This window comes from Giraffa tippelskirchi, chromosome 2 (genome assembly GCF_054371585.1).
Source record: "Giraffa tippelskirchi isolate mGirTip1 chromosome 2, T2T-mGirTip1v1.2.pri, whole genome shotgun sequence".
Classification (NCBI taxonomy): domain Eukaryota; kingdom Metazoa; phylum Chordata; class Mammalia; order Artiodactyla; family Giraffidae; genus Giraffa; species Giraffa tippelskirchi.
In genome coordinates this window covers 15,933,450-15,959,248 of record NC_137276.1, presented here as the reverse complement: position 1 = coordinate 15,959,248, position 25,799 = coordinate 15,933,450, and the positions used below count along the sequence as shown (strand labels likewise).

The 25,799-nt window shown below is 34.8% G+C and overlaps 1 protein-coding gene across 7 annotated transcripts in view; it reads left to right on the top strand.

Annotated features, from left to right (window-relative positions):
* Positions 1–25,799, top strand: part of ATRNL1 (attractin like 1) — a 738,261-nt gene that overhangs the window by 140,290 nt on the left and 572,172 nt on the right. For 6 of the 7 annotated variants that reach the window (XM_081573518.1, XM_081573521.1, XM_081573519.1 and 3 more), the window contains exons 11-15: positions 5,529–5,613; positions 7,099–7,307; positions 8,501–8,619; positions 12,875–13,007; positions 16,613–16,794. In XM_081573518.1, the coding sequence (XP_081429644.1) occupies positions 5,529–5,613; positions 7,099–7,307; positions 8,501–8,619; positions 12,875–13,007; positions 16,613–16,794 (728 nt within the window). Of the gene's footprint in view, positions 1–5,528; positions 5,614–7,098; positions 7,308–8,500; positions 8,620–12,874; positions 13,008–16,612; positions 16,795–22,943; positions 22,970–25,799 lie in introns of all 7 variants that reach the window. The other variant, XM_081573515.1, reaches the window with a different exon arrangement.

Below are 25,799 nucleotides of genomic sequence, written 5' to 3'. Positions count from 1 at the left end.
CTGTGGTTCAGTGGTAAAGAATCCTCCTGCAGTGCAGGAGACCTGGGTTCATTCTCTGAGTCAGGAAAATCTCCTGGAGAAGGAAATGGCAACCTAACTCCAGTATGGTTGCCTGGGAAATCACATGGACAGAGGAACCTGGTGGGCTGCCGTCTATGGGGTTGCAAAAGAGCTGGACACGACTTAGCGACTAAACACCACCACCACCACCACCACCTATCTAAACAGACTATAAAAGGTTTGGTGAATTCTTCAGTTAATTTTATACAGTATTATTATAGTAATTAAAAGTGTTTTTTAACTATTAGAAGCAGTTATATGCTTTTCTATTTTGGGCTTCCATAGCCTGTAGAATGGAGAAGGAAATGGCAACCCACTCCAGTATTCTTGCCTGGAGAATCCCATGGGCAGAGGAACCTGGGGGACCTTAAGTCCACGGGGTCACAAAGAGTCGGACATGACTTAAGCGACTTAACACAGCACACAGCACATAGCCTGTAGAAAGGGATCAGGAGACTTTTTTTATGGTGAGCCTGGTGGGATTATTTGACTTTTAAACTTTGCATGCGGGCGTGTGTGTGTGTGTGTGTGTGTGCAACTGGAGTAAAAATAAACCATGGCAGTATAGAAATGAAATGAGACAAATAGTGGGTCAGGGATAAATGTTCAAAAATGGTTCTAGGCATTTGGTATATTGAAATATACTCAAAAGTATCTGGGAAATGTGGTATATGGGAAAAATTAAGTTAGATCCATGCAACAAATGCAGAATAACTTCCAAATGGATTGAAGATAAAATAGTAAAGGCCAAACTATACATCTTTGAAGAAAATTAGATATTATCTTTAAAATCTTGAGGTAAGAGTAAAAAGAACAAATCACAAGGAAATAGTAAGTTTAACCAAGTTAATATACAAGCTTTCTGTTGAACAGTGCTCCAAAGAAGATATACAGATGGGCCAATAAGGATATAAAAACACCCAACATTACTAGTCATTAGAGAATTAAAACCAAATTAAAACCACAGTGAGATACTACTTTACACCCATTAGGATGGATGTAAAATAATATCAAGTAATAGAAAATAGCAGTTTTTTGGGGAGGATGTGGAGAAATTGGAACCCTTGTGCAATGCTGAGGGGAGTGTAAATGGTGTGGCCACTATAGGAAAGGGTATAGAGGTGCCTCAAAAACTTAAACATAATGATCTAGCAATTCTATTTCTGGGAATATACACACAAAAAATTGACGACAGGGGAAGGAACAGATATCTGTACATCCATTTTTCTAGCAGCATTACTCACAGTAGCCCAAATCTGGAAACAATCTACATATCCATCTGTGGATGACTGAACAAAGAAAGTTCAGTTCAGTCGCTCAGTCATGTCTTACTCTTTGAGACCCTATGGACTGCAGCATGCCAGGCTTCCCTGTCCATCACCAACTCCTGGAGCTTACTCAAACTCATGTCCATAGAGTCGGTGATGCCATCCAACCATCTTACCTTCTGTCATCCGCTTCTCCTACCACCTTCAATCTTTCCCAGCATCAGGGTCTTTTCCACTGAGTCAATTCTTTGCATCAGGTGGCCAAAGTATTGGAATTTCAGCTTCAGCGTCAGTCCTTCCAATGAATATTCAGGACTGATTTCCTTTAGGATGGACTGGTTGGATCTCCTTGCAGTCCAAGGGACTCTCAAGAGTCTTCTCCAACACCACAGTTCAAAAGTATCAATTCTTCGCGCTCAAGCTTTCTTTATGGTCCAGCTCACACGTCCATACATGACTACTGGAAAAACCATAGCATTGACTAGATGGACCTTTGTTGGCAAAGTAATGTCTCTGCTTTTTAATATGCTGTCTAGGTTGGTCATAGCTTTTCTTCCAAGGAGCAGGCATCATTTAATTTCATGGCTGCTTTCACCATGTGCAGTGATTTTGGAGCCCCCCAAAATAAAGTCTGTCACTGTTTTCATTATTTCCCCATCTATTTGCCATGAAGTGATGGGACCGGATGCCATGATCTTAGTTTTCTGAATGTTGAGTTTTAAGCCAGCCTTTTCACTCTTCTTTCATTTTCATCAAGAGGCTCTTTAGTTCTTCTTCACTTTCTGCCATAAGAGTGGTGTCATATGCATATCTGAGGTTATTGATATTTCTCCTGGTAATCTTAATTCCAGCTTGTGCCTCATCCACCCCAGCATTTCTCATGATGTATTTTGAATATAAGTTAAATAAGCAGGGTGACAATATACAGCCTTGACCTATTCCTTTCCTGATTTTGAACTAGTCTGTTGTTCCATGTCCAGTTGTAACTATTGCTCTTAACCTGCCTACAGATTTCTCAGAACGCAGGTCAGATGGTCTGGTATTCCCATGTCTTTTAAGAATTTTTCACACTTTGTTGTGATCCACTCAAAGAACAAATTAGAACAAATTTGACTGCTCTAGCAGTCAAATATTAATATTACAATTATATAATAGTAATATATTAACAATATAAATAATATTATGATATTAATAGAATAAAACCAATTTAATAATATTAATATTTGTATATACTAAAGTTTCATATATACATACAATGTGTATATTATTAATATTCAGGGTTAAAAAGGAAGGAAATTCTGAGACATGCTGCAGCATATATGAACTTTGAATATATGCTGAGGGAAAAAACCAGCCACAAAAGTACAGATAATTCATGATTTTGTTCATTTAAGGTGCTAGAGCAGTCAAATTTGTAGACAAAAAAGTCAAATAGTGCTTACCAGGGGCTGGGGTAGAGAGGAATGGGTAGGTTTTGTTTGATCAGTACAGAGTTATAGTTTTGTGAGATGAAGAAAGCCCTGGAGATGGACGGTGATGAAATTTGCAAAACAGTGTGAATATATTTACTGTCACCGATCTGTTCCCTTTAAAAATGGTTAAAATGGTGAAAAAACCAAAAAACAACAGGTTGACCAGAATAAGCAAGGTGGAGAAGAATCTGCATAGTTTGCATAGTTTGATACCAGTTGTATTAATATAAAGTTTTATAACCTACAAAAATACTCTGTATAGATCATATATATGAAATTGATAAGCAAATATAGGATAGTGGTTGCATCCAAAGACAGAAGATAGAAAGCAGTCAAATTTGAGAGGGAGTAAGTATCCAGGGAGCCACCATCGTATATGTAATGCTTTCTTTAAAAACTAGAGTAGACATGGTAAAATACTGGGTTTGACAAGTCTGGGTGCTGGGGTGTAGGTATTTATAATGCCATTGTTTTTACTACTCTGTGTCCTTAAAAGCTTTTCTGTTTTCTTGAAGACATTAGCTTGTAGAACTGAAAGAGTTCTTATAAAGGCCTAATTTTTAGTAAATGACCTTTATTCTCTCAGCTCTTTTTCCTGACTCACTTCTTAAATGGTTTCCCTGGGCATTTTTCCTGGTTCTCATCTCTGAAATCTGCTTTTCTCCCTCCTTCTGATTTGTTTTGGATGATGGGCCAAATTACTTATCCTTCAGTTCTGGATAGGCTCAGATTATTGGGTCACTTTCTTTTCTGTAACAAAAACATCCCAAAATGACGTCCCAAAAATGATACTGGAGATGATTCTTCTTTTGGAGGTTTTTTTATGATAAACTGGTTTCCGGATGTCCTACTCTTTCATTTGACTGTTTAATTTCCTTGAAGCATATTTGGGTTTCTAACTCTGTTGTTGGAATACTATATTCAACACACAACTCATGAATTAGTGGCCATGTGAGGGGTGTATTTGTGTGTGTGTGTGTGTGTGTGTGTGTGTGTTGGGTTTTGGTGGCGTGATTAAAATCTATCTACACTAACTCATTAGCTGTCTCTAACATTTTCATCCTTTCTTTTTCGAAGTCTTACCCTTTACAAGTCACCCCTTCTCTCCAAATGGGAATAATCTTTCAGGATCCCATCAATATTCTTTTATAAATCAGGCATTCATAAACATAATTTATAGCAAAACAAAGGTAATCTAATGGGCCTTAAGGACATTACCTACCTTCTCCTGGGTCTCATTCTTCATTTCTACCATATGGTGATACCTGCTCAGTCAGCCTCACTGGATTCTTAACAAAGACTATTTAAATTATGCAGAGGAAAGCACTTTGAAATTTTTAGCATTACTATGTACATATTAATGCACATTTCTTAAGTGAACTTTAGCATGTAAAAAATTGGTAGACTATGAATGTTACATGTAAGCCTTTATAATAGTTCTCAAAATGTGATCTTCAGAGCATTGGCTCCTGGGAATGTACATAGGTGATATGTGAATAGTACTTCTATGTGTAAAACATTGGGAAAACACTGGGTTTAGTAAAGTTAGGCTTCTGTGCCTTTGTACTCTCTTTTTTCAGAGTATTTAATAAGTTCATGTACTTCGTGAACTAAAAAGATTATATCAACTAAAAAACACCTTTTTGGTGGAGGGGATTTATGTACTGTGGGAGATACAACCCAAGATATATTTTATTACTCTGAGAATTCCAGTTTAATTTTCTAAACTATGACTTTGGTTTTTGTAATTCCCTTGGTCTTTACTAGTAATAATATTGAATTGAAACCAAATTTATTATTTCACTTCTAGTGTAATATATGTGGCTGTTTATATAGGAAAACAAGTAATTCAACAATTACAACTAATTGTATTTTAGATTATTTTTTTCTGTTTCAATAGGGCTTCTAAATTGCCAAAAAATGGAAAAAAATGTTTTCAAAGCTTGTTATACCTATGTACTTATATTAAATACCTAGGCCTGCTTTTAGATAGGCTACACCTAAGAGGATAAAATCTAGAACAGTGTCCTGAGAATGTTTCTAGTCACTGAATACTGAATTATTTGACATTTCAAAATCTCTAATAATATATGTGTTGATTCTGAGGTTATATTTAAATGAAAAAATTTTCTTTAATAATTTTTCCTTCCATAATCTTTATGTAGCTCATGAACTTTTAAGATTTTTTTCATTTGTTCCTATTTTTGCAACTAAAGCTCTTCTTTACATAAAATGAAAACTTTTCTTTTGAAATATCAAATTATTTAACTGATTTAAACATTTTTGTTTTGATGATTCCATTTTAGGCTTTCTTTCACTTTATTCTATTTACTTTTGCATGCATACATGTAAAATATGATTTAATGATTTAACTTTATGATACATTTTCCCAATATTGACGTTCATGAATTTTGCCATATGAACATTGTTTTATTTAATAAAATATGTCATTGAAATTACCCTCCAAAATAAAGTACACCTAATTTGTTTCCTTTAATTTCCTTTATTCTCATACATATAAAATTATTTGTGAGAATTTTAGACAGAAGTTATTTTTATTTAAGGAATAATGCTAGTTGAGTAATGACGTTAAATTGTAGGTCATGGGAAATTAATGAAAGGCTTCCTAGTTTTAAGTATTGTATCTTTATTTGAGCAGTGATTGTTTTGTAGTATGTGTCTTAAATCGTTCATTTTATTTTTTGTTTTGGTGTTTTCATTTTTCTAGCTTGTGACGAATGGAAAATACTACCGAAACCAAATCTTCATAGAGATGTCAACAGATTTGGTCACTCTGCAGTTGTCATTAATGGGTAAAAGAAGCATGTTTACCAGTCATACGACTCACGTATTTTGTTATTCTTTAAGCAAATTATTGTTTGTACTCAATGGCATTGTAGTTTTATGTGTTGCTTCAATACCATGGGAATAAATTTTGGTTCATTAACCATTTTCCTTCTTTCTTTTCTGTTTAAATTTATAAGGGGTAGGGGAGTGTCAGAGGAAAGGTGCTGAGATAGAGCTTCAGATAATCTTTAAAATTTTCATCCTGCCTTCATTTCTTTTTCCAGAGATCAGATCATGAATGATTTCCCTGAAAAAATCAGCCTAAAGTTATAGAAAGGCTAGCCACGTATTTCTATTGAGGAGAGCAGGGGAAGTGAGAATAATTAGGTTCTCATTTTGGTTCTGTCATAACTGAATGTGTGGTCTCTGATGAGCCCCTTAACCTACCTGGCTTTTTCATGCGTGCGTGCTCAGTCGCTTTAGTCCTGTCTGATTCTTTGCGACGTTATGGACCCTAGCCTGCCAGGCTCCTCTGTCCAGTGGGTTCTGCAGGCAAAAATACTGGAGTGGGTTGTCATGTCCCCTTCCAGGTATTCTTCCCGACCCAGGGGTCAAATTTGCATCTCTTATGTCTCCTGCATTTGCAGGCGGGTTCTTTATCACTAGTGCCACCTGGGAAGCCCATCTAGCCGTTAGTACCCTGATAGTCACTGGGAATTTGGACTGGATGATCATTAAGTTACCTTCCTCCTGTAAGGTAGTATGAGTTTGCTATTTCTATAGAGAAAATTCATTAATGTGGACTCATGACAGTAAACAACATGCTAGATCATCCATTAGCTTAAAATTTGTGATTCATAATGACATTTTTATAAGGTCATTTTATTACTACCTTATTCAAATTATGTCAAAATTGTCCAATATGATACTAAAAATAAAACTGTGTAAATGGTATCAGTTGGCTTTTAAAATGGAAATAAATGAAATCCAGAGTGTAAACATAAAGACTCTAAACTTCTCTGTTGAAAATTGCATTTCGTTGATTTTTATTTTACTTTTTAAATAATAAAAAATATTCTTGAAGTATTTTCTGATCTTTTCCATTTCTTATATCAATAATATTTTTAGAAATGGAAATTAGGCTGTTTTGAGGCCATTTCAAATTTTCAAATTTCTTTGGTGCTGGTAGTATTAATTCAGTAATCATCTGTGCTTTTCTTTTCAAATTGAAACTTTGAAAACCTTTTTGATTATTTTACTCTTTGTTGTTTTATTTTATGAAAGGATAGTAACAGTATACAAAGAACTCTATATCCAATTTCTAAATTCCTTGTATTCAAAAAATTTAATCCTATATAGCAATTCTAAAGTATATCTTGTTATCTCCATATAGCTACTGTATATTTCTAAAACTGTTTCCTACCTAGATAAAAAATGTAAAATGCATATTTAAATTTATTTTTAAAACTCATTAGATACTTTTTTTAAGATTCTTGTTTTGTTTTTAATAGGTCCATGTATATATTTGGAGGATTTTCTAGTGTACTCCTTAATGATATACTTGTATACAAGCCTCCAAATTGTAAGGCTTTCAGAGATGAAGAACTTTGTAAAAATGCTGGTCCAGGAATAAAATGTATTTGGAACAAAAATCACTGTGAATCTTGGGACTCTGGGAATACTAATAATATTCTTAGAGCAAAATGCCCTCTGAAAACAGGTGAAATATTTTTTTACTTCTTGATGACATAAAGCATCTCTACTTGGCTTGAAATGAAAGTGCATTACTGCTCATAAGAATTACCTTACTAGTTTTTAAAAATTAAAAACTCATAATCCTCTAATTAGGAATTCTAACATTTGAATTTAGCGGTGATTAATAATTTAATATCTTTCTTAGCTATCTTTAGTTTTCTTTTTTGAATGTGTAATAGTAATATATCAATTTTGATATGTAACATGGCCATATATATATGAATTATTTTTGTATGTAAGTATAAAATGCTCTCAAACACATCCTTCCTTAGATATATTGTATCCTTCAAAGAAATAAAATGAAATAATTTATTCTGCATTTGGTACTTTTTTCTTCCTGGATTATTGTCAAACCATCCTATAAAGCTAAAAAGTTTCTAGAATTTGGATGTCCAATATTTCTTATAAAATATTGAATAAATAATTCAAACTTATGAATGTGCATCCCAAGTTGCTTCAGTCATGTCCAGCTCTTTGCAACCCTGTGGACTGTACTCCTCCAGGATCCTTTGTCCTTGAGGATTCTCCAGGCAGGAATAATAGAGTGGGTTGCCATGCCCTCCTCTAGGGAATCTTTATGACCCAGGGCTCGAACCCACATCTCTTATGGCTCCTGTTTTAGCAGGCAGGTTCTTTACCATTAGCACCACCTGGGATGCCCTGATTTATGAATAATTAATAGTAAATATTTATAAAGAATGATTTGGATATAAATTTTCAATTTTCTTTAAATGAATGGGGCTTTTATACATTTTTGGTGCTACAACAAACAGATCAGATGTCTTTAGATAGCTTTATGAAGAATGATAAACAATGAGCATTTGTTATAATCTTTTCTTTTAAATGTATAGTAATACATTTTGTTTAATAAGATACTTCTAAATCTTTTTCTTCCTCCACAATGTGTAAATGTCAAATGATTGTAGGATCCTGATAGAGTGAATAATCAAGATGAGGGCAGGAGGTATTTAAATCCTTGTAAATCCAATTAAATTACAAAACTGACTTCATATTGGAGAACTTATTTTGATATTGATGATTATATTTATGGTTTAAAAATGTCCTTGTGATTCTTAGCAGATGTTAAAAATATGTGAATTAAGAAGTGTGACATTTTCTTTTCATCCTAATGTTTTCTGTCTCCCATTTGTATCACAGCTGCGTCTGATGACAGATGTTACAGATACGCAGATTGTGCCAGCTGTACCGCCAATACAAATGGGTGCCAGTGGTGTGATGACAAGAAATGCATTTCATCAACCAGTAACTGCAGCATGGTTAGTATTTATGGGTAAATGATGATGTAGCTAACACTGCTACTTTATAATCATTAGCTTACCTGTGCAAAACACTGCTACTTTATAATGATTAGCTTACCTGTATCAAGACATTTTGAAAAGGGAAAGGGGAGAGGCAAAATAGAATTATGGTATTAAGAGATATAAACTACTATGTATAAAATAGATAAGCAATAAGAATATATTGTACAGCACAGGAATTTATAGCCATTGTTTTGTAATAATGTTAAATGGAATATATAAGCTTTAAAAAATGTTGAATCATTATGTTGTACACCTGAAACTAATTCAATATTGTAGTAAGTAAGTAAGGGAAGTCACTCAGTTGTGTCCGACTCTTTGTGAACCCATGGACTGAAGCCTAAAAGGCTCCTCGGTCCATGGAATTTCCCAGGCAAGAATACTGGAGTGGGTTGACATTTCCTTCTCCAGGGGATCTTCCCCACACAGGGATCAAACCCTGGTCACTCGCATTGTAGGCAGATGCTTTACCATCTGAACCACCAGGGAAGCCCTATAAAATTTTGTTTGTGATCCCATGGTCTGTATAGTCCATGGAGTTCTCCAGGCCAGAATACTGTAGTGGGTAGCCTTTCCTTTCTCCAGGGGATCTCCCCAACCAAGGGATCGAACCCAGGTCTCTGCATTGCAGGCGTATTCTTTACCTGCTGAGCCACAAGGGAAGCCCAAGAATACTGGGGTGGGTAGCCTATCCCTTCTCCAGCGGATCTTCCTGACCCAGGAATCGAACCGGGGTCTCCTGCGTTGCAGGCGGATTCTTTACCAACTGAGCTATGAGGGAAGCCCCAATATTGTAAGCCAACTATAAAAAAAGACATTCAGAAAATATGTAGGGCATCACTTACTTCTTGATATGTTGCTGGTCAGTCTAGATTCCATGTTGAATCCAATAACCTTTATTTTTCATGGATAGGATTGGGAAAATTCTTTCAAAACTTAATTTAAAAAAGACTGTAACTATAAACATTGTCTTCTATGCTGATAGAAATAGGAATGTATAAGTAAGTATTGAAGTCATTTCTATGAGAATCTTGTCAGACATGTATTAATAGTGTTGTGACTTAGGTTTTATTTATATACTTTGTGTGCAAGCTTAATCTGAAGTGTTGATAGTAGTAGTTTTCATTTTATCTTTAAAATCATCTATAGATCTGTGTTTTAAATTTAAAAATTTGTCTTTAGATCTGTGATTCTCTCAGGCAGTTCTGTCCCCCACTGGGACATTTGGCAATGTGTATTTTTTGGTTGTTTTCACAACTGTGGGACTGCTGCCAGCATCTAACATAGAGAAGCCAGGGACACAGGTAAACATCCTACAATGAATGAATAGCGCTGACCCAAAAGATCATCACCTGGCTCAAAGTTTCACTAGTGATGAAGTCAAGAGCCTATCTTAGGTAGACAGTTGAAAATATTATAAAATTAATATTGATAGATTAAAATAGATCAAGAGGAGTAAAAACTAACCTTTTAATGGATAGCGTCAAAATGTTCCATGTTTTTTAGATGTCAACAAATTGAAGGAAAGTTTTTTAAAATTATTAAGGATTGTATTCAGTAGGATTAAAGATTCTCTTATTGGAGTGTAGCTTAAATAACTAAAAAGTTTCCATACAGATTTTAAACTAAATACATATTAATTTTTTCTTTTTTTGAATTTTTATTAAGCAAGAAAAGTATCCACTTGTTTTTCAAGATACCAGGCAGAAGTGAAAGGTAAAAAAAGGGAGTTTGAAAACTAAGTAAAAAGTTTTTAGTATGTTATCTAAAATTTTTCTCTAGTAACCAGTCATATTTTGAAATAATTAAGGCTTTATGATTCTATTCTAAAATAATATTAGAAACTTAAAATGAAGGAAAACTTTGAATTATTGACTCATCAGATTGAACCCTTTTGTTTTTATACTTGCTGCGTTGGTGTATACTTTGCAGTGATATGTTGCTTTAATAATAATAGATACTTCAATTTTATTTGAGTTTGAATGTTAATAGAACATGACTCACTTTGAAAGTTTGAATTACTTTTTTATATTTGCATAATATTCATCTAATAGGAATTATATTAGTAAATAATGTGGACATGGTAGCAAAGTAAAGTAAAACATGGGAATAAGGGACTAAAATGGAGAATGTCATTAGATAAGAATTGCAAGCAGATTTTATTTAAAACTTTGTTCAGTAACTCTGAGTTAATTTGTATTTAGACATTTACACTATGTGAAAACACATGTCTCAAAAATTGTATTATGCAAATTACTATAAAGTATTCATGTGATAAAGTGGCCTTTTCCTTTAAAGTTTAGTGTTGATAATGTGTTAGAAAGGAAAGCAGTGGGTGAGACAGTACAAGTGAACAGATGGAAGTCCCTTATAATTTAGACTTTGATGTAATGTGTCCTTTGGACAGTTTTATCAGAATGTCTGGTGATTAAAATGAACCAAATGCTAATAGATACAGAAGGGTCTATGAGATTTTAGCATAAATGATGTCCATTGATATTCTGTTTCATTATTTAGTCATTTTTACTGCAAGTTGCATATTTCGTGCTCTAATAGCCCAAATAACTGCTTTCTTCTTGCAGATTTTCATTTTAAATTTATATCTAGATATATTAGGGTGAAGATGAGTAGAGTACTGGTTATTCTTCATAGTCTGTTTATGAATGTGCATCTGGTTCATTAGGCCAAAGAATGCCTGCCATGTTTCAGAGTAGCAGTCAGCTTTCTTCTGTCATTGAATAAATTGACCCTGTATGTGATGGAAATACAATTTCATCTATTGTACTGGCTCAGTATCAATAAATGATTATGCTGTTCTTATGAAGAGCAGTAGAGTTATCTCGATGGTGACTCTGCCATTGTTGTTCTAAAGATTGGCATTAAGTTCTCATTCTTTCTCTTATTCTAGTATGGTGTTTAGCCGTTCTCTTGTCTTTCTTATAGGCTATTTTATTTATCAGATGATTCAAGTAAATTGATTTGTTTTCAGTTATGTGACAAACGTTTGGAAGTATAGTAATCCTATAGAGTAATACTAAGATTTATATGCTATATGAGAAAAAAAAGCTGTGAATCAGAAAAATGACATTAAGAGAATTTACATGTTCCTAATGAAAACGATGGTTGAATAAGACTTGCAGTAGTATTTGGGCTTTAAAAAATGTATCTTATGTGATTTTTTTTAAAGGAAGAATAAGATAAAAATTTCTTCAACCATTTTTATATATGGGAAATTATAAGTAAATTTTAATTGTTAAGTTTTTTGGTTGAAGAGAAATATTGATCACCCTTACATGAGAAAGCCTAAGGTTAGAGTGTCTACCTATGGAAAGGAAAGGGAGCTTGTGATGCAGCATGTGCTTTTTTCCTTTGTGTTTTTCTTTTTCTCAAAAATGAGTCACAAGAAGAGTTGAGCCGAAAGAATCTGATTTTCGTTATCACAGGTATTGATAATATCATGTGAAATATCAAACCTTGATATATGTAGGGAACTCACACCAAAGTTCCCATGTTGCCTTTTGTTTTCTTTTTTGACCTTTAACCTTCAATCTCTTAGACCTGAAATTAGTTGAAATATGACTAGTTGTGTAATAGGACTGATCAAAATGTAACTTTTGCAGGTTCTTTTCAACCTTTATTGAGGAAATGTGATAGATACACACAGGAGAAACATAAGTTAACCAAAATCATTATTTAATGTCTGTGGAAGTAACCAAAACCATTATTTAATGTATGTGGAAGTAAACTTAGTTTGAGTTATTGAGGAAATAATTTATCATTTTAGATTGTATTGGATTTTGCTAAAGCATCTCTTTAACTTTTGTTACTCATCATTTCCACTTCATTCCCGGGAGTCTGCGTGATACTTGTATTATGACTAGAATTCTTTGATGTGATGGTTGAGAGAAACGACTTTGTTCATCAGCTTTATTTATTGAATTGGAAGCCTGCTATCGGATTCAGTAGAATATGTTTTCATCACTTGATTTCTGTTTCAGATTGTGTAATTTGCATGTTTTTTCAATAAGCATCCATTGTAATTTTAAGAACTTTGCCTAAATAAATAAATGAATAAGAAATTCCAGTAGAACTGGATTTGGTGTTAGAAGTCTGTGTTGTAAAGTTCACCAGATGATTTATATATACGCTAAAGTTCATGAGTCATTACCGTACAAAGGCGAAAGGTAACATGCTTTATCTTTTAACTTTGTAGTCTGTGAAAAACTATACCAAATGCCATGTGAGAAATGAGCAGATTTGTAACAAACTTACCAGCTGTAAAAGCTGTTCACTAAACTTGAATTGCCAGTGGGATCAGCGACAGCAAGAGTGCCAGGCTCTACCAGGTAAAGATTTAAATTTGGTAAATCTGTTTTATAGTCCACAGATGAATGCTGTTTTTGTAGAGAACGTTTAGTAAGAATATTTCATTTTCTAAAATTAAAGCAGTAGCAAATAAACAATAGTATTGGAGTAAAGATAGCAGTGTTTCTACAAGAAAGATTTATACATTTGTTTCCGATTAAGACTTTCAAGGTATCTTCTGTTTATTACTGTTGACTTGATCAGAATACTTTTCAATTAAAAAATTGTATCTTAAAAACATAGAAAATAATAAGTACTCAGACTAATATCCAGATCTAACAATGTTAACATTTTGCCATATTGGATTTAAGTGCCATTTATTTTTTTAATTCCAGGAGCAGTTTTTTACTGACCTTTTTTATTAGAAATGGTAACATTTATAATAATTATTATATGATTCAATGAGATGCTTAAGTTCTGTAAACCAGAACAAAACTCATTTGAAAAAGAAATTTGAAGTTAGTTTTTACAGTTAGCACTCTTCTTAGTAGACCCTTAAGTACTTTTTCTTTTGAATATGAAAGAGAAAATCAGAAAATCAAAAACTTATATAGATATTTAACCAGTTCCATTTTCTTGTTATATAGATAAGCTGAGACTGGTTACATGGCCTGCTTTAAAACGTACATGACTTGTAAATGGCAGAGGGGACTAGTAACTGGATGTTTATCTCTGTTCAGTTTTTTGCCTGTCTCTATGTCATGATTTTTTGTTTTTTTTTTCATTTTTTCATTGAAAAATATCTGAACCTATGTAATTCTGGAAAGTGTTGGAAAATCCCAGCATAGGATTTAAGTCTTTCTTATAAGTTCATGTAATAAAATAAAAATTAGATTGCCTTTAAAAGTACCATTGATATTTTGAAATTTTGTTTATGTACTGAGCTTTAAAGCTTTTAAATAGCGATATATGCATGTATGTTCATTTTGAGTAATTTAGAGAATGTTAATGCAGTAGGCAAGATTTGAGAAGCAATAGTGAGATGACACTAAACTTGAAGGTAATAATTTCTAAGTGTTAAAGTCTAAAAGCTACATGTAGATCAATAAAAATACTTACAAAGTTTTTTTAAAAAGAGTAAATCCTGGACTAAGAGTTGACTGAAGGAATATATATGTAAAGGAATATTATTCAATAAGAAGAGAATTTGATTACCAGTGGAAATTTGGGAAAATAATAGTGAAGTTATGTTTAGTAATATCCATCTACTCTTGCCTGGGAAGATATTTTGGTTTGGCCTAAGAGTTGTACTTGACCAGGTTATTACTTTGGAGGATAATAAATGTAATAAGCTATTTTATTATACACTAACTCCCCTTGTTCTATATTCATATTTACTAAGAAACAGCTTGACATTATATGTAGTTTGGTTTCTGTTCAGCTTGTCTCAAGGAAGTGAATGCTCTAAATGGAGACCTCAGTCTGTAGTAATTGCCTTTTTCCATGAAAACTTGTGAATTGCATTTTTTTCTATTGATCTCATGTAAAACTGGCAGTTTGAATTTATCAAGCCTAATCTATTTTAAAAATTAACTACTATCCTAAAGTTGAGGTGGTGCTCAAAACTACAGAAGCTTAAGACATCCAAACATTCGGTCTAGCGCTCCGATTTAGTTTAGCCTCAAAGGCCCATGTGTTGTTTGCATTTGTATGATTCATTAACCAAGTATTTTTGATCTTGTAAAACAAAAGATAACCAAAACTAATGTAAATCCTTCCTTGATTCAGTAAGGAAAGAAAAAGCTGAAGTTTAAGAAAAACTTCTGTACTGTTTCCTTGAACTGATTTGGTAGTTTAGATCTCAGAAGACAAGGAAGATTGCTATATGTGTAGCCTGAAAATGCAAACAGAGGCGTTTGATGTCTTACTAAATGACTCTGGTGTATCGAGTGCTTGCTATGTTGCAAGCACTATGTGTTATTCTCATTACCTAGTTTAATAGGACAGTAGTTATTCAAGAAGCAAAGGGCCCTGTAATACTAAGATATTGTGCGCTTTTGTAATTCTCATTCTGTTATCGGTTTACTCTGTATTAATAGTTTTCCAAAGGCTACATAGTATATGATTCTAATAGATTGAATATTATATTAAACCAACATTAAAGAGATTTGCAAAAATGTAGAACAAAGCCACACTCTTAACTCTTTTGTTTTTTGGAGACTGTAACTAAGAGAAATTAAGTATGCTATTTATTTTAAGTTGTTATGTATTTCCTCAACATTTTTTAATGAAAAATTTCAAACATTTTTTATGATTTTTTTAATGAAAAATACAATTGTAGTGAGGACACTCAGTACCCACACCCTAGATTCTGCAATGCACGTTTTACTCTGCTTTTTCTTTGATTTCTCTGCCTATCCATCCCCTATTCATTTATCAACCCATCTCAATTTTTGATGCCAAGGGCCTAATTTAAACCATCAGCTTTACTTTCTCAAGGAGAAAATGTAGTGATATTAATACATCTTCTTTGGGTGTGTAATAATAGCATTAAGGGGCAAGACATCCCAGAAACTGAAAAAGTAGGTTTGTAATAAAATTTTAAATGAATAAATACATGTATTTTTAAAAGATTAATTTTAATTTTTAATATGGTCAGGCTCCATAGATATAAAATGTATAAGGAAAAATATGTGGCATTCTCAATAATTTTTAAGAGTTTAAAGGGGTCTTGAGACCAAAATGTTTGAGAACTGCTGCTTTATAATAATTCCATAGAGACCGAACTGATACATCCAACCTGAGAGGGCAAGAGGCACTGATATATTTAGTGATATGAAATTAACGGATGGTCAAGTCAGGTTTCACAGATTGGTGTGTCAATAAAACACCTCAGTGTTAATGTATCCTAGAGCATAACTTTATATTGAATTTATAAGTCTGTGTTTTAGAAAACAGACACTGTTTTAAGTTCAATTTGGAGCCTAAGGATAAACCACTGTTACTGAATAGTATGTTTAAACTTTCAAAAGACCTGAAAGGTTGTGTAAAAATAAATATTTGAAAGCAAAGTTTCTAGTTTCTTTACGAAGCGTAAATGAAATGAGACTTTTCACCCCATAAGTAAAGAATCAAAGAACCCAGCTTATATCAAAAGAGTACACCTGGGCTAAGGAGATTAGTTAATATAATTCCATAGCCCAGAGGACAGTTATTAATAGCTACACTTGTAGGAATAACTTTGCTTTTGTTGTGTGCTGGTTGTTTTTCTACTAAAGTGTTCTTGTTTAAAGTGGACCTTGCGACATATAAAGGTAGTAGTGATTTCACTTTGCTGTGAAACCATATGTCAATACACTAGATTTACACAGAAGACCTAACAGTCAGCAGATTTTGACTGATGTTACAGAGCCGTAGCTTTCTTCTGTTTAATAATTAGAGAAAAAATTAGGATCTTCTGTTCTTATTCTTCACCAAAATATTAGTCAAATTTTGTTTAGTATAATATAAGGATATATTTAAATTTTATCATAAAAATTATTTAAGCAAATCTATAAGTTGTATTTATTTAGCATTCTGAAATAATTGAGAAATACGCATGTGTTTGGATAATCAAAAAATACGACTTTTTTTTTTTTTTAACTAGCTCATCTTTGTGGAGAAGGATGGATTCACGTCGGGGATGCTTGTCTTAGAATTAATTCCAGCAGAGAAAACTATGACAATGCAAAACTTTACTGCTATAATCTTAGTGGAAATCTTGCTTCACTAACAACTTCAAAAGAAGTAGAATTTGTCCTGGATGAAATACAGAAGTATACACAGCAGGTAACAACTATATTTTTTTTTATTATGGAAATATGCTTATAATCATATAGCTATTGGCAATGAGTCATTCTTTTTGTTTTTAAATACATTATCTTAATAAACCTTGGAAGTGAAAGTCGAACTCATTTCAACAGTGAATAGTCAGAGGACTCATTCCATACTTGTATTTGGTAATATGCCCCTCCCCCCAGGAGGCAGTGGGAAAGAATCCACCTGCCAATGCAGGAGACGCAAGAGACGTGGGTTCGATCCCTGGGTCAGGAAGATCCCCTGGAGAAAGAAATGGCAGCCCACTCCAGTATTCTTGCCTCGAGTCTCCCATGGACAGAGGAGCTTGGCAGGTTACAATCCATGGGGTTGCAAAGATTTGGACATGACTGAGCACAGCGCAGCATTTGGTAGCTTGGTAATTCTCTAAATTGCTTATCTCATGTTTTGCTCAGTAAACCATTGCATTACCTTAGCAAGAAGTCATCTCATATGAATAAATATACTTTAAAACTTGTGTATATAATTTAATAATTTGTTTGAAGTGTTATTTTTTTGTAACTTAGGATGTCTCTTATAATCAGAACACTAGACAAGCATATTGGCTATATGAGTATATGTGTATTTGTGTGTATGTGTGTTTATGTGTATGTTCTGAGGGTTAAAATTTTGAGTTATCCTGTATATATTTGCTTGAAATAATATACAAATAGTTAGCTGGACTTAAACAGATCATTAAAGTATATGGAAGATTTGGAACATACAACACTTGGAAGCAGTTTTAATTTCCTTGAAAGCTGTTTTATGGAAAATATTTCCATAGAAAATGGAATATTTGCTTGGAAATGGTATCAAATATCATTTTATAATAAACTTCTAATAGGAATCCATAGTATTTATTTGCTGTTCTTGGGATATTAAAATATAGTCAACTCTTAAGAACAGATTAAGTTGGAGATCTGGAAATAATTTACTAAATGCAGTTTTGAAATATCTTAGTTCATATACTTACTTGAAGTGTCTTAAAGACATTTGAAAAAATTGAGGTAGATTATATTATGCATTGTATTGTTTTAGGTGCACAACATAATGATTTGATATTTGTATTTATTGTGATACATGTTCTTGGATTTTTTTTTAGATTCCTCATATAAGTGAGATCATGTGGTATTTTTCTTATCCTGACTTATTTCAATTAGATCTATCCATGTTCTTGCAAATGGCAAGATTTCAGTACTCTGTGACCTCACATATATGGTGAATTTAAAACAAACAAACAAACATCCTAAAAACTAAAAAACCAACCTCACAGATACAGAGAACAGTTTGGTATTTGCCAGAGGTAAGGATGGAGGGTGGGCAAAATGAATGAAAGCAGTCAAAAGGTACAGACTTACAATTATAAAATAAATAAGCTATGAGGCTATAATATACAATGTGATGACTATAGTAAATAATACTGTATTACGTATTTGGAATGTGCTGAGAGAGTATATCTTAAAAATCATCACAAAAAACTGTGTATGGTGACATATGTTAACTAGACTTATGTGGTAGTCATTCTACAATGTATGCAAATATTGAATCATTATTTTGAATTCTAGAAATTAAAATAATATTATATGTCAATCATGCATCAATTAATGGGGCTTTCCTGGAGGCTCAGATGGTAAAGAATCTGCCTGCAGTGCAAGAGACCCAGGTTCGATCCTGGGTCAGAAAGATCTCCTGGGGAAGGGAATAGCTACCCACGCACTCCAGTATTCTTGCCTGGAGAATCCCATGGACAGAGGAGCCTGGTGGACTACAGTCCATGGAGTCACAAAAAGAGTTGGGCATGACTGAGTGTCTTTCCCTTCACATACATCAATTAAAAGAAAAAGTATAGTCAATACTTAAGAATAGCTTAAGTAGGAGATTTAGAAATAGTTTACTAATTCTAGTTTTGAAATACCTTATTTAGTTCAAATATATACTTGAAATATACTAATGTAAACTGTCATAGCATCATTATAGATTTTTGTATTTTGTATTAAAAGTAAAATTAGAATTCAGTATAGATTAGTTAAGTAATAAAGCTAAACAATAATAAATACCTCAGAACTGAGGTATGTACAGTTTTGCCCAATGTTTAAAATGTACGCACACACACAGACACCGTGGGCTAAATAATCCACAAAGTGGCATGATTTCTACACAGGGCTTCCTGATAGCTCAGCTGGTAAAGAATCCGCCTGCAATGCAGAAGAGCCCAGTTAGATCCCTGAGTTGGGAAGATTCCCCTGGAGAAGGGAAAGGCTACCCACTCCAGTATTCTGGCCTGGAGAATTGCATGGTTTGCAATGGAGTGGCAAAGAATCAGACATGACTGAGCAACTTTCACTAATGGAGGTCTGGCTATAATTCAAGTATTGCTTTGAAAATGGTATTAGATTTCAACGACTTATTTCGACCTTAGGTTATGACTTTTATTTGGGCAAGGAGTCTTTTGGTATGGTGCAGTGGAGATGGTTTTGGCTTGAAAACTTTTCAGAACATATATTACCAGTTGCTTGCTGTCGAATCAGTTAAGTGATACATTTTTGATACAGCTGATTTTTAAACAACATTGAGGATAAATGATGCATTAAATATCAAACTGATGGAGAGCAGGCAATCTGGATATACTGCTTATCTCTACAACTTAGTAGCAAGTTAACTTCCACAGCCCTATGTTCCTCATCTATAACCTGGGATAGTTATTTGCTACCTTCCTGAATATTCATTGGAAGGACTGATGCTGAAGCTGAAACTGCAATACTTTGGCCACCTTATGTGAAGAACTGACTCATTTGAAAAGACCCTGATGCTGGGAAAGATTGAAGGCAGGAGGAGAAGGGGACGACAGAGGATGAGGTGGTTGGATGGCATCACTGACTCGATGGACATGAGTTTGAGTAAACTCTGGGAGTTGGTGATGGACAAGGAGGCCTGGTGTGCTGCAGTCCGTGGGGTCACAAAGAGTCGGACACGATTGAGTGACTGAACTGAACTGCACTAATGTTTATTGTGAGAAATAAGTGAGATATTGTATGTGAAGAATAAAAATTTTATTTCTTAAGTATTTACTAAAGTTATGATTATTATTGTTTGCATTTTTAAGATTGTTATTTTTGTATGTTTCCACTATTGCCGTTACTGATATTTCCAGGAATCATTAATTAGATAATGAATTTTTAGGTAACTAAATGAATTTATTCAATGAATAGTTAATATTGATATTGTCTATAGAAAAATATTTACCCCAAACTGGTGTTTTAATTTTTTACATTTTACAAAGCCTTCCCCCCATCTCCACTAATTATACTAGGATCTTTTTCCTCTTAAGATTATTCCTGATTTATGCTAAAGTATATGAGTATATGTTATGGATTTTCCTTTTGCTAATAACAGGGGAATAAGTGTCTGAGTTTTAAAAACTGACTTAAGAACAGTTTTGTATAAATATTAAGAAAACTAGAGAGACTTAAGCACATACCCTTTTGAAATGTTTGTATGAATATTCAATTCACTGTTACTGCTTACCACAATTTTTGTGGTGGTATTAGTGTGTGTGTTTCTCATGAGTATTGATATGGATAATTTAATTTCTAATGACATTTTATATCTGTATAGAGTCAAAAGTCTCCCCCTTCATTAGTAAAATTGATAATTTATATCCTTAAGTTCAGTTCGGTTCAGTCACTCAGTCGTGTCTGACTCTTTGCAACCCCATGGACTGCAGCATGCCAGGCTTCCCTGTCCATCACCAACTCCCAAAGCTTGCTCAAACTCATGTCCACTGAGTCAGTGATGCCATCCAACCATCTCATCCTCTGTTGTCCCCTTCTCTTCCTGCCTTCAATCTTTCTCAGCATCAGGGTCTTTTCTAAGGAGTCAGCTCTTTGCATTAGGTGGCCAAAGTATTGGAGCTTCTGCTTCAGCATCAGTCCTTCCAATGAATATTCAGGACTGATTTCCTTTAGGATGGACTGGTTGGATCTTGCAGCCCAAGGGACTCTCAAGAGTCTTCTCCAACACCACAGTTCAAAAGCATCAATTCTTTGGTGTTCAGCTTTCTTTATAGTCCAGCTCTCACATCCATACATGACTACTGTAAAACCATAGCTTTGACTAGACGGACCTTTGTCAGCAAAGTAATGTATCCCTAGTTTTTATAAATATTCAAAAGTTTTACATGGACATTACAATATGATACTTGGCTGTCAAACAAATATATTAAATGCTTTATATTAATAGGGTAAAGAAAAACTATAATAATTCAATTTGTATTATAAAACCATTTTTGTGTGAACTGAAGCTATTTTTCTGGAAAGGATAGGCTAATCTTCATTTAGTATATCTATTGAGCACCCTCAGTGTACTTGACAGTCTACTGCTTGCTGAGAATATAGAGATTAAAAACAATCACTATTGTCAAAGAGCTTTCGGAAGAGAAAGACAAACCCAATTATACCAAAGTGTGATAATTGCAATGGTAAATGCACAGAGGGCGATATATGCAGATAGAGGATAGATTTCTGACATGTAATGTCAACTTAAGGAGTTTCCTAGAGTAGTACCCTAGTTACTTTTTGCAAGACTTAGAGTTGGCCAGTACATAAAGATATTTGTAAGGATTCAGAGAAATACCTCTGTTTTTGTTTTTCTCTCAATTTATCTTGTTTGAGAGTTACTAGCCTTATAGTTGAGGATAAGATGCACGTGGTATCATCTAGGAGAGATCTATTAATTTTTAAAAATATTTTAGAAAAATGTAACAAAGTAGTATTTGTAAAGTTTTGTTTTTAATCATATGGAGAATACAACATAATTTAAGATCTATTTACATTTTTGTACTAGCAATAACTTCATTGTTTTCATTACAAAATTGAGGGTAGTTATCAGTGAATATTTGGACATTAGTTCTACTGAATATATTTAACTTACAAAGAGCTTCTTATTGGTAGATCCACATTCTTTGAATTTTAGAAAAGTACTTGTGTTTGGCTTTGGGCTTCTTCCAGGTGGCTCAGTGATAAAGAATCTGCCTGCCAGTGAAGGAGCTGCAGAAGACCATGGGTTCGAACCCTGGATCACAAAGTTCCCCTAGAGAAGGAAATGGCAACCCACTATAGTATTCTTGCTGGGATAATCCCATGGACAGAGGAACTTGGCAGGCTACAGTTTATGGGGTTGCAGAGTTGGACACAACTGAGCAACTGAGCACAGGCACAAACAAGCACAGTGTTTGGCATTAGAACTCAACTGCTTTTTCCTTTGTTTATGTTAGTTTTAGTTTTTACATTATAATCTCAAAATGTGCTATTTTAGAAGTTTCATATTTCAAGATTTCTTCTTTAAGTTGCTTATTTTTTATTGCTTATGTTTATAAATCATAAAGATTAGACCAACAGTTAATTTGAATGTATGATGAACTTAGATTCAATAGTTGGTGGGCTATCCTCTGTAAATAAATGTTTTGTTTCATTAGAAATATGAGGTTTAGCAAAATTTCAAAGGTGGAATTTTCTGCAAGGTTACATTCCATTAAACATATCACTATAGAAAGTGAATTATACCCTGAGTCATTTCAGTTGTATAAACTTAAGATAACCCTTCCATCGTAAATAGAGATTGACAAATTCCTGCACTTTAAAGAGATATCCTGGGTCAAATGATCATTTACTTATCGACAGTGGCTAATGAAATGTTGCAGTGATTTATGGTGTGCTGCAGTAAATTTTCATAATATAGTAATTTATCTTTTGTTTCTCAGCTGCCTGTCCAGCTCATTTACTGGGTAATAGTTACTTTAAATGTTTTATCAACTGCTTGTTTTCCTGCTCTTCTCTTCTTCTTTGTAGATTCTTATCATGACGATTTAGAGAAAAATGTTTCATTTTAAACGACTTATCTTTGCTATAGATAGTTTGGAAATAATAAGCTGAGTTGCTATAATGTAAAGCACAGTCATTAATCTGAAATATCTGTTGGATTGATTCCTGCTATTATCAAGAACTGTAAAAATATTATAGCTTTTTTGTTACCAAAATATATTGAGAATAATGTATGAAATATATGATGGTCACAAGACAAAGCAGCATGTGTGTTTTTGTAATTAGAAAACATTATTTATTAAGCACTATCTCTGTGTCAAAAACTGAATGTTAGAAGATAACTATCTCTGTTCTATTGGCCTTGTTTAGCAAAATTTATTGACTACCTGTGATATGTACAGTACTCTGCTGGGTGATATGAGATCTGTTCTAATGAATGTTTGTTGTTCTTTAGTCACTAAGTTGTGTCTGACTCTTGCGACCCTATAGACTGTAGCCCACCAGGCTTCTCTGTCCATGGGATTTCCCAGGCAAGAATACTGGAGTGGGTTGCTCTTTTCTTTCTCCAGGGGATCTTCCTGACCCAGGGACTGAACTTGAGTCTCTTGCTTGACAAGTGGATTCTTAATCACTGAACCACCTGGGAAGCCCCTAATGAATGTTAATAATACTATAATTTTATTTAAGAAGTATTTGTTGAGTATTTATGTGTAAAAATCATTGTATTTGTACACTGTCTAAATTTCAAGTTCTACAAGTTCTTTAGAAGCTCTCAAGGACCATTTGTACAACATATTTAGAATAAATACTGAATTAATATATCTTACTTCTATATTGTCAAAGACCAAGGTGGAGGAACATATTTTTCTCTACCCTGACATTCGGTAATGTAAAAAAAAGATGATGTGGAGTTTCGAAACCAGTTCACATTATAATATAATATTATTAACTTGATAACTTCGAACGTAAATATATTATTATGTGTATTTAAGCAAAAATGTTTTGGAATGATGTTAGCAAGGTGATAGAATGGAAGTTTCTGACACTCATTCCCTCCAAGAAACACTAATTTAGCCAATTACCCATACACAAAATACCTTTCCGAAAGCTCAGGAGTCCAGGTGAGAGGTTGTAGCATCAGGGATGGCAGAGGGAACACAGAAATAAGAAAAGACTGATTAAAGATGGTAGAAAGGACAGTTCCACATTACCTGTATCATCCTTCCCCTAAGCCAACACAGTGCTGTGAAGCTTAGTGAGAAATACCCTCTGAAAAGGGGAAAGAGGATGAAATGAGCCTTGATTTTGCTGTGGTCCCCACCCCCCCAGGCATGCTCTTATGAACCCCAGTGCCTGGGTTTTCCCTGTGAACCCAGGCTCCAGGCACACCCGAGTGCCAGACTGGCGCCTGTGGCCTCGGGATGCAGACTGTGCCCACAGACCTAGCCTTCAGGCCAGCCCCCATACATTCCTGGGCTCTAGGAAACCTAGGATCTGCGTCCCCACCTTGGGCTGGCCTCTGCAGACCAAGGGTCAGGGCCATTCCAGTGGACTCAGGCTTCAGGCCCTCCCCTGTGATCCCAGGTGCCAGGCCCACCCCCATGGATGCAGGTGTCACACCTACCTCACAGACTCAGGACCAGGCCTGCCCCAGTGGACCCTGGTACCAAGCTAGCCCCTGCAGCCTTAGGACCATACTTGTGGGCCCAGGTGCCCAGCTTGCCCCAGCCCCATACTAGCCCCAGTAGACTTAGGCTCAAGTCCTGCTTCAGTGCCAGGTAAACCCTGTGGATCCATGCTTCTGGGTGGCTCCCGCAGATCCAGGCTCCAGACTGGGCCCTGTGGACCAAATTTGCTCGCTGGGCACTGTGGACCAGGTTCCAGGCCCACCACTTTGTACTCAGTCACCGCCAGCCCTATTCCAGTGGACCCCTGTGCTGTGGTGACCCCTTCAGACCTTGGATCCAGGCCTGCACCCAGACTCCAGTTCCAGGCTTGCCCTTATGGAGCCCTTGGTTCTGAGTCTGTCCATGCAGACCTAAACTCCAGACCCACTCCAGTGGACCCAGGATCCACACTTGTCCCTCTGAACCCAGGCACCAGACAGATCCTCTGGACCCCAATTCTAGGCCTGCTTACCCATGGCCACACAGTCTGCCAGAATCTCTGGATAGGGTGACTGATGAAAGGCTTTCCCTACTGAAGCCAATCTGTGAAGACTGGAAGAGGTGATTACTTCTTCACATGTGCAGGCACCAGTTCAAGGCCATAGGAATCACGAGAAATCAGGGAAACATGACGTTACCAAAGAGCAAAGTAAAGCATGGGTAAGGGCTTCTCCAGTGGCTCAGCAGTAAAGAATCTGCCTGCCAATGCAGGTGACGCTGATTCAATCCCTGGGTTGAGAAGATCCCATGGAGAAGGAAATGGCAGCCCACTCCACTGTTCTTGCCTAGAAAACCCCGTGGATAGGAGGAGACTGGAGGGCTACAGTCCCTGGGGTTGCAAAGAGTTGGACATGACTTAGCAACTAAACAATAACAACCAACTCAAAAGAAATGGCGATCTACAAACTGCCTGACAAAGAATTCAATTCAAAATAACCAATGAAAACAGCTCAGTAAATTATAAGAAAACACAGATAAACAGCCTAACAATATTAGGAAAACAGTATATGAAAGAAGAGTTAATTGAGTGGTTCAACAAAGACAGACCATAAGAAAGAACCCAAGAGTAATTATGGAGCTGAAGAACACAATGACTAAACTAGATAATTCCAGATAGAACTTCAATAGCAGACTCTTATCAGGCAGAATAGAGTCAGCAAGCTCAAATACAAGTCATTTGAAATTACCTAGAGTTAAAAAAAGAGAATGAAAAAAAAGTGAAGAAAGCCTAGGGAACTTGTAGACCATAAGGAATCAATGTATGCTTTATGGGAGTTCCAGAAGGCACAGAAAGCTCATTTAAAGATATAATGACAGGAAACTTCCCTAATATGGAGGAGGAAATGAACATCCAGAGCCATCAATCCCAAAGAACCTCAAGCAGATTGAACATAAAGAGGTCTTCACCAAGACACATTATAATAGAAAGCCCTAAATAAATCCATGCATTTATGATCAATTGATGTTTGCCAAAGGTGTCAAGAACACAGGA